General features: G+C 48.6%; 1 protein-coding gene across 1 annotated transcript; it reads right to left on the bottom strand.

Moving 5' to 3' along the window:
- Positions 1–742: 742 nt before the first annotated feature.
- On the bottom strand, positions 743–3,891 carry CCL26 (C-C motif chemokine ligand 26; the record flags this gene model as incomplete). Its single annotated transcript, XM_082858030.1, has 3 exons — positions 743–839; positions 3,615–3,729; positions 3,819–3,891. The coding sequence occupies 3 exons, from the start codon at positions 3,889–3,891 to the stop codon at positions 743–745; spliced, it is 285 nt and encodes a 94-aa protein (XP_082714156.1).
- Between the last annotated feature and the right edge of the window lie 6,064 nt (positions 3,892–9,955).

The raw sequence follows: 9,955 nt of genomic DNA, 5'->3' as shown, positions 1-9,955 counted from the left end.
ATCTACGCGCGATAAAGTAACAGAACGATACAGACACTTTATACCAATGTCGATTTCCTAGGCGTGGTATTGTACTGTAATTATGTAAGATGTGACTATTGGGGAAAACTGGGTAAAAGGTACTCCTGACTTCCTTGTATTGTTTTTGCAACTTCTGGTGAAGCTATATATTTTTTTAAGCTCTTTAGGCTATATAGACATAGGCATCTTAGGATTGGTAGGTAGACAATATTCATGCTTATTAATTAATGCCTTATGAGAAAACACTGCCCAATATGGATGCATTTCATATGCCCCGCACCAACAGGCTATGAGGCTATGAGGTGTTGCACAGAGTTTAATTTCCCATACAACATAAACTTATCTCTCTAAATAATGTTAAGACATTTCATGGGCATTTTGCCAAAATATATTAACATTGTCCCTGCTTTTTTTGCCCAAACAAAAACATAAGGCAGAATTCAATACCAGGGTCAGTTCAGGGATTGGAGACTTGCCAGGCCGTCAGCTGCAAATATCGACTGCTTTATTTTCTTTGAAGAAAACTCAGTTTTTATTGAATTAGAATGTTTATTGAGCAAATGAAATCTTTATTAAAAAAAAAAAAGGCTGGTGAGCAATATCCTGTCCTCCCCACCAGACCCATGCAGCCTTCTGTTGGAGAAATTCTTCAGGCTCCACCAAGGGGGGCAAAGCCAAGAACAGAGCAGGATCCAGGCGTTTTGGACTGAGAATTCGGCGGTCACGGTTGTTGCCGGGCTCTTAGTAAAGACATGTATTTTCGCACCCATGCTTCCTTCGGCGTTGCACAGAGTTTCTGGCCTCTTTTGGTGGTGAATCTATGCAAAAGAGATGCTGACAGTCAATGCTAAAAACTTTTGTCTCCCGGAAAGGGATGGAAAGGGAGGGGCAGCCCCCCCCCCGCCCCAATCTTCTTGCTCGCTTTGCTGTACCCCTGTCACACTGTCCCTGCTCCCTCTTCTGGCCCTTGACCTCCCTCTTCTCTGCTATCCTGTTTTCCACTGGAAACCACACTTCCTGGCCCACCTTCACCGGGAAAGATGTAACAACAGCTCTGGTCTGAAGCAGGTAATCTGCACCGTGCCTCTTAACTCTTTCGTTTTAATGTAACAGTTTTGTTGGGATATAAGTCACTAATTTGCCCACTTAAAGTGTATAATCATAATTCATTGGTTTTAGTATATCAATAGATGATGCAACCGTCACCATGATCAATTTTATAACATTTGTATTGCCCCGCAAAGGAACCTCTTGTGTATTGTGCCACTTAATTCTTAATCACATTATCATGGGTTGTTAGCCACGGCTGCTTACGTGGATACGATTCCTGCCTTCCTTACCACACTGTGAGCTCATTAAGACTGGGGGTTGTGGTTGATGTCCCTGAAAGGCTTCCAGCCTTTACTCCCTGAGAGTACTCGGAAGTGACAAGAGCCTAGGTCAGGGGGTGCTCTAACCTGGAGCAGGGGAGAAGAGCCAAAAGGATGGGGAAATAAGAGAGAGGAAGGGCTCTGTGGGTGTTTGAACATCCATGTGACATTGCTCCCATTGAGCGATGGGGGTCTATGTCCCCTCCCCTTGAATTTAGGCCAGTCTTAAGGACTGGTTGACTAATAGAGAATGGCAAAAGTGATGCTATGTGATTTGGTAGCTAAGTCATAGAAGGTTGTAGAACTTCTGCCTGGTTCACTGAGCACTTACACAGGAGCTGTGGACTTCCTCATAAGGAGTCCTACCACCCCAGCTCACCATAGTATGAGGAAGCCCAAACTAGCCCAACAGAGAGACCACACAGAGGGCCCCTGGAGGGAGATGCCTCCAGCCCCCTGAGCTGTTCCAGCTCCAGCACCATCTGTCTGCAACCACACAAGAGACGCCTTTCCAGAACCTTGCAGCCAAGCCTTTCTGGAATTCCAGACCCATGGAAACCGCGAGAGATGAGAAGATGACCATTGTTGGATTAAGCCACTAAGCTTTGGGTGGTTGGTTACGCAGCAACAGTTGACTGATATAGGCCCCTCATCTTCCTTCTACAAATGAGGAAACTTGACTTGCCCAAGGTCACACAGCTTATAAAATGAAAGAGCCACTGCTTTGAGCTCAGCTCAGAGCTCTTTGCCAGCTGTTGGTTAAGTGTTGGTGTCTTTAAAACTCCAGAAAGCCAATCAAGACACAAAGGAGAAGACCCAGGACATCCTGAGCCCTGGAGCATCCCCCTCCATATCTAGGCACTTGAGTGCTTCTTTCCCATCCATAACTGTCTCAAAATGATAACATTCAGCTTTGTCCCTGGAGCCCGTTTTCTCCCTTTCCGCACCGTTCTCTCATGCTCAGGAACCCAAGGTCCCCTGATTGTGTATTTGCACTTAAAGATCGCTTCCATTTGCTGAATGTTTACTGTGTGCAGGCTCAGCGCTAAATTCTTTGCATATATTAACCTCATTTAGTCCTGCCAGGGAGCCTTCCAGGTGTGTGTCATCTCTCCTGCTACCGATGAACTTGGCATGACATGCCTCCTGTCTACCTGTCTGCCTAGTCAGTAACATGTTCATCCTTCTCCCCTCCACCATGCTCCTGCCTGCCCCCTTCACCTGGGCCACTCCCGCTTAGCCTTGGGGGGTCTCAGTGTAAATGTCACTCCCTCCAGGAGACCCTCCCAACACTAAGTTAAGTCCTCCTGTGACTATGATGAAGGGTGGCCGAATATGCCGCCCCCAAATATGCCACTTTGACGTGAGGATTATTTTGAACGAAAGACACTAAAAAAAACCCCAATGAAACAGAACAAAACAAAAAAACCCCAGCAGGGGGCAAGAAGAGCGTTCTGACCTCCCCTTTTTTTTCCCTGAAAGCAGGAGATGAAACTCCCATGTGAAAAATGTCCTCCTCGTACCGGGAGGAAAGAAATATTCTTAACACCAGAGATAGAGTCAAGGCCAAGTGAACTCTGTAAAAACAGACCTTGTGAAGATAACTCTTATCAGTCGTTAGCTTTCCCCACGCCCATATATTTTAATTACTTCTCCACAGTTCCTTCCTTGTTCAAAAGCACGCAGGTTTTATATAAAAAGCATGTAGCTCTTGCCACTTCTTTGGGTCTTCATCTTCCTGTGGGGCTCCTGTGTGCGTGTAAAAAGCTATATGTTTTCCTCTTGTTAATGTCTTATGTCGATTTAATTCTAAAGCCCAGCTGGAGCCCCTAAGAGGGTAGAGAGAAAGTTTTGCCTGCGCTACAATATGCTCCCTCCTGCTCTCTCTCCCGCTGTCTTTTTCAAGCACTCATCACAATCTTGATTATTTTGTGCAAATGTCTTTTAATGCCCTCTTTCTTATGCTAGATATAAGGTCTGTAAGGGCTGTTTATTCTTTTATACCCAGCACTTAGCACAGTGCCTGGCAGGCGCCCAGCTCATGGTCTGCAAGCTAGGAAACCAAGCTCAGGGTTACGCTTCTTAAGGCCTGAGATAAGGTGATAACCCAAGTCACTGGGTTCCCATCTTGAGGCTCATCCTGGCACTGTGGGGGTCTTCCCAGAATCCATCCAACAGCATGAATGGTAAGGGACCCTAAAAGCCCAAAGGAGAAATACTTACATCACAGCCTGCTGGGAGCAGCTGTTCCTGGTGAATTCATAGTTACTCACCCACCTCCAGGGAGGGATCTTGTGGGTGTATTGAAAGCAGCAGAACTTAGCCACATCACTGCCACCTAAATAAACAGGGAGAGAAAGGAGCTTGGAGATGTCCCTTTGCTTCCATCCCTAATCAGCCTGGGAAGGGAGTTGGACAGCGCCGTACGTGCAGCAGCTCCAAGATGGACACTCAGGATAAAAACCAGGAAAAGAGGGAAAGCCGTGGGGAAGTTCTTCATGGTGCTACAAGCTGGGTCCTTCACAGCCTTCTTCCTAATTCCTCCTGTCTCAGCAGTACCCTCTTTTATGGGGCTGAGTGGTCCCTGAAGATAATTCCAGAGAATTTTACCGTAAAGCACAAAAGCAGCTCTTTTGTACTACAGAGGGGAAGCAATCTGACACCCCTGAAAAGGAGATTGGAAAGTGAGGAGGTGTCATGGGGCGGGAAGGGGAGGAGTCAGCACACCCTTGAGAGTCTCCCAGCCAGTGTGATGGTCTGAGGCAATGCTTGATTGTTTGAAAAGCAAAAGCAGAGGAAATAAGAATTCTAGAGAATTGACCTTAGTTATTCCAGATAGATTCCTGGCTCTTGGCCAGAGTTTTTTCTGTTTTTCGCCGCATGGCATGTAGGATGCTAGTTCCCTGACAAGGGATCGAACCTGTGCCCCCGCATTCGGAGCACGGAGTCCTAACCACTGGACCACCAGGGAAGTCCCCTTTCTTGGTTTTCTAAACATTGTTTATCTCTTGTTGAGGTCTGGACAGTCTCAGGACAGGAGCATAGAGCAGCCTGACCACACAATGGATGTTCAGGAATGAAGCTCCTGGGGAGGAGCTTCAAGATGGCAGAAGAATAAGACGTGGAGGTCACCTTCCTCCCCACAAATACATCAGAAATACATCTACACGTGGAAAAACTCCTACAGAACACCTACTGAACGCTGGCAGAACACCTCAGACCTCCCAAAAGGCAAGAAACCCCCCATGTACCTGGGTAGGGCAAAAGAAAAAAGAATAAACAGAGACAAAAGGATAGGGACGGGACCTGCACCAGTGGGAGGGAGCTGTGAAGGAGGAAAGGTTTCCACACACTAGGAAGCCCCTTCGCGGGCGGAGACTGCGGGAGGCGGAGGGGGGAGCTTCGAAGCCGCGGAGGAGAGCGCAGCCACAGGGGTGTGGAGGGCAAAGCGGGGAGATTCCCTCACAGAGGATCAGGGCCGACCAGCACTCACCAGCCCGAGAGGCTTGTCTGCTCACCCGCCGGGGCGGGCGGGGCTGCGAGCTGAGGCTCGGGCTTTGGTCGGAGCGCCGGGAGAGGACTGGGGTTGGCGGCGTGAACACAGCCTGCAGGGGGTTAGTGCACCACGGCTAGCCGGGAGGGAGTCTGGGGAAAGGTCTGGAGCTGCCGAAGAGGCAAGAGACTTTTTCTTCCCTCTTTGTTTCCTGGTGCGCGAGGAGAGGGGATTCAGAGCGCTGCTTAGAGGAGCTCCAGAGACGGGCGCGAGCCGCGGCTAAAAGCGCGGACCCCAGAGGCGGGCATGAGACGCTAAGGCTGCTGCTGCCGCCACCAAGAAGCCTGTGTGCGAGCACAGGTCACTCTCCACACCCCCCTTCCGGGGACCCTGTGCAGCCCGCCACCGCCAGGGTCCCGGGACCCAGGGACAACTTCCCCGGGAGAACGCACGGCGCGCCTCAGGTTGGTGCAACGTCTCGTCTGCCTCTGCCGCCGCAGGCCCGCCCCGCACGCCGTGCCCCTCCCTCCCCCTGGCCTCAGTGAGCCAGAGCCCCCGAATCAGCGGCTCCCTTAACCCCGTCCTGTCTGAGCGAAGAACAGACGCCCTCCGGCGAACTACACGCAGAGGCGGGGCCACATCCAAAGCTGAGCCCCTGGGAGCTGTGCGAACAAAGAAGAGAAAGGGAAATCTCTCCCAGCAGCCTCAGCAGCAGCGGATTAAAGCTCCACAATCAACTTGATGTACCTGCATCTGTGGAACACCTGAATAGACAGCCAATCATCCCAAATTGAGGAGGTGGACTTTGGGAGCAACGATATGTATATGTTTTCCCCTTTCCTCTTTCTGTGAGTGTGTATGTGTGTGCTTCTGTGTGTGATTTTGTCTGTATAGCTTTGCTTTTACCATTGTCCTACGGTTCTGTCTGTCCTTTTTTTTTTTTTTTAGTCTAGTTTTTAGCGCTTGTTATCATGGGTGGATTTGTCTTTTGGTTTGGTTGCTCTCTTCTTTCTTTTTATTATTTTAAATTTTTTTTAAATAATTATTTTTTATTTTATCTTCTTTGCGGTACGCGGGCCTCTCACTGTTGTGGCCTCTCTCGTTGCGGAGCACAGGCTCCGGACGCGCAGGCTCAGCGGCCATGGCTCACGGGCACAGCCGCTCCGCCGCATGTGGGATCTTCCCGGACCGGGGCACGAACCCACGTCCCCTGCATCGGCAGGCGGACTCTCAACCACTGCGCCACCAGGGAAGCCCCTAACCAACATTTTAAAATAACTATAAATGGAATATAACCTTTAAAAAGTGAATCACCATGTTGTACACTTGAAACTTATATAATATTGTACATAAACTATACCTCAATTAAAAAAAAGACTTTATCATGACCCCAACATTATTTTGCCGCTCCAGCTGCCACCTGGAAGGAGAGGTGGCTGAGACCAGACTCTGCTCATCAGCTGCCCCTGCCCCCAAGCAGGGGTCCTGAGTCACTTAACCCAGCTCAGCACTTCTCAACTGGACTTCTCAGCACTTCACAGCACTCCTGTGCCAGATGAAGCCAAAGGTCCCTTCTCCTCCCCGGTCCCTTGTCTGCCAGAGTGGGAGATAAAGTCTGTCAACCTGGCTGGCCGTGACAATAACCTGGACTACTTTTTAAAAAAAATTGCGATATAATTGACGTATAACGTATTCATTTTAGGTGTACGACACAATAAGTTGATATATGTATACACTGTGAAATTATTGCCACAAGTTAACATCCATCACCACATAGTTACAAATTTTGTTTTCTTGTGAGCAGAACTTTTAAGATCTACTGTCTTAGCAACTTTCAAATATACAATACAGTATTGTTAACTACAGTCACGATGCTGTATGTTATATCTCCAGGGCTTGTTCATCTTATAACTGGAAATTTGTAACTTTGACCCCCTTCACCCATTTTGCCCAACCCCTAGCCCCCGCCTCTGGCAACCACCAATCTGTTCTCTGTATCTATGAGTCTGGGGTTTTATTGTGTTTCAGATTCCACATATAAATGAGATCAGATGGCATTTGTCTTTCTCTGTCTATCTTATTTCGCTCAGCACAATGCCCTCAAGGTCCATCCATGTTGTCGCAAATGGCAAGGTTTCATTCTTTTTTATGGCTGAGTAACATTCCACTGTGTGTATATGTGTGTGTGTGTATTTTCTTCTTTGTCCATTCATCCTCCAGTGGACACTTAGGCTGCTTCCATGTCTTGGCTGTTTTAAATAACGCTGCGATGAACATCAGGGTGCAGATATCTTTTCAACTAAGTGTATTCATTTCCTTCTGATAAATACCCAGAAGTGGGATTCCTGGATCGTATGGCAGTTCTGTTTCTACGTTTTTGAGAAAGCTGCATACAGTTTTTTTTTGTTTGTTTGTTTGTTTGTTTTGTGGTACGCAGGCCTCTCACTGCCGTGGCCTCTCCCGTTGCGGAGCACAGGCTCCAGACGCACAGGCCCAGCCGCTCCACGGCACGCGGGATCCTCCCAGACCGGGACACGAACCCGTGTCCCCTGCATCGGCAGGCGGACCCTCAACCACTGCACCACCAGGAAAGCCCACTCCATACAGTTTTCGATAGTGGCTGTGCCAACTGGGGCAACTTCTTCAAGAATGCAGATTTCTGGGCCCCACCCCAGCAGAGTCATCATGTATGGGGCAGGGCCCAGGAATCTGCATTTTAAGTCAGATTCTGATTCTAAAGCCCCGCTAGGGTTGAGAACTGCTGTTCTGTGGGTCTTCTTTGTTCCTCCTCCCACCCCTTGGACTCAAGGGCTCACCTGTGCTTGCTTCCTCTTCCACCCTTGGAATATGATTGTACTTTTTGATATGTCAGCCGTGGGCTATAGCAGAGCTTAATTAACTCAGTTTTAGTGAGTCACAGGCCAGGTTTTGTCCGGGGTGGAGTATTCTCCCAAACACAGACCAACTTTGTCTTAACGTGGCCACAAACTAAGCCCGGTCCCTCCCTGACCACAGCAGCTTCTGGCACCCCTCCATCTCCAGAATATCTCAAGGTAGCTTGAGAAAGACTGTGGGGGACTCAGTGCATTGTCATTGTGCTGGTGGTCCGTCCAGAGCCAGGGCGGGAGATGTCACCTCCCCACACACAGAATGGCCATCCACGGCCAAGGCTCGCATCCCAAAGCAAGGTCGGGCCAAGGCAGGCCAGGACTTCTGGTGGACAGTTCAGGCGCCCCATGATCAGCACTCCAGTCAGTGCCTCCTTTCTCCAGAGGCATTTAATGGCCACCAGAGAAATGAGACAGGAGGAAGCAGGGGGCACAGAGCCACTGGAGTGGCCATAGAAGTATTAGCTGGGTGCCCTGGCCACAGCAAGGCCAGCTTCAGCTTCTCTGCCTCCTGCCTAAACTTGAGGCTGCCCACAGCCTTTATACCATGTGCCAGGCATTCAGCTAAATGCTTCCCATGCATTAATTGCCTGTTTAATACTTACAGCCGACCCATGAAATAGGTACTTCCATTATGCTCATTTTACAGATGTGGAAACTGAGGCCCGAGAGTTCAGTTAGCTTCCTCCAGCACCACACAGCCAGAAACCGAGGAGGCTGGGATCAAATCCAGGTCCATCTGACTTCCTAGACCAAGTCATTTCTCCTTTATTTATTTATTTGTCATCTAAACTAGTTGACTTGGTTTGTATTCTCCCAAATACAAACCCTGGGACAAGGGTTTGGGAGTATGTAGTTTATTCAGGAGAGGCAGAGACACCGGCGAGAAGGGCAGGCAGCCAGAAGCGTGTGTTGTCAAGCTAGTGACTGATTGGGAAACAGGGCAACGATTGGCAGAGAGCGGAGAACACACTCCCTAGAGCTATTCCGACCAGGGAGTTAGGGACCTGGGATGGTGGTTAGACACCCACTTTAATTAGCTGTTGGTTGAGGGCTGCCCGGGGGCTGTTCATTCCCTGGCACTTCTGGCCTGACCCAGCAGAGCAGCCTTCGGGCCGAAGCACCCAGGCACAGAGACGCAGATCCTCCTGGCTGTTGGAAGAAGTCAGGAGCATGATGAAAGATAACAGTCCGAGGGAAAGGCGCACAGGCAACGCATCGACAGCTTCTGTACACTAGTTTTTATTACAAAAGGGATAAATGCACATAGCAAGAAGTTTAAACACCCCAGGAAAGTACTGATAAAGATGTATCTTCTCTCTCCCTGACTCCCAGCGTGACTTGCCTAAGGCAACCACCTGTCACCTACAAATTGGCCCTTGCCCTCTACCTCTACAAGGATCAAATTATGAGCTGCTGCAGCTGCTGACCATTGACACCCCCTGAAAGGAGTTCAGGGTGGAGATCAGGAATGAGGCCCTCTGTGCTCTGGGAAGAACTGGCAGAACATGTCTTTAGATAGTTAGATATTTTCAGGAGAAGACTTTATGAGCCCAACTCTTGCATCTCCTCATATCTAGAAAAGCACTAAAATCCTTCATGGTGACGTCCGCTCCTCGTGACTAGCAGCAACCTTCTGCAAAAAATATGTGCTTGGTTGCATGGACTCCCCCTTCACCAAACTCACATATATACTCATCTTCCCCTCTACCTCTTTGGAGCAGTTTCTCAGAGCTATCTGAAATGCTGTCTCCTGGACTATAGTCCTCATTAAGTTTGTAAAACGTAACTCGCAACTCTCACATTGTGCATTTTTTTCAGTCAACACAATTTTGATAGTTTGCATCCATCAAGTTGCTAAGCATACGTGTATTTTTTTTTACATGAATAGGATCATATAGTGCATGTCCTTGTGCACCTTGTTTTTTTTCACTTAAAAATATATCTTTGCTGAGTCCCCTATGAATTGGCAATTAGGTTGTTGCTAGTTCTCTATAACCACAAATAGTGCTGCCTGCATCCTTGTACATGAACCTCTGTGCAAATGTGTAGGACATATTTCTGGAGGTGGAATTGCTGGGTCAATGGCGTGTGTGTGTATGTATGTATGTATGTATTTATTTATTTTGGCTGTGTTGGGTCTTCGTTGCTGTGCGCGGGCTTTTCTCTAGTTGTAGCAAGCG

The sequence above is a fragment of the Leucopleurus acutus genome (genome assembly GCF_964270905.1).
Source record: "Leucopleurus acutus genome assembly, chromosome: 16".
NCBI lineage: Eukaryota > Metazoa > Chordata > Mammalia > Artiodactyla > Delphinidae > Leucopleurus > Leucopleurus acutus.
This window is presented reverse-complemented; position numbering and strand designations above follow the sequence as displayed.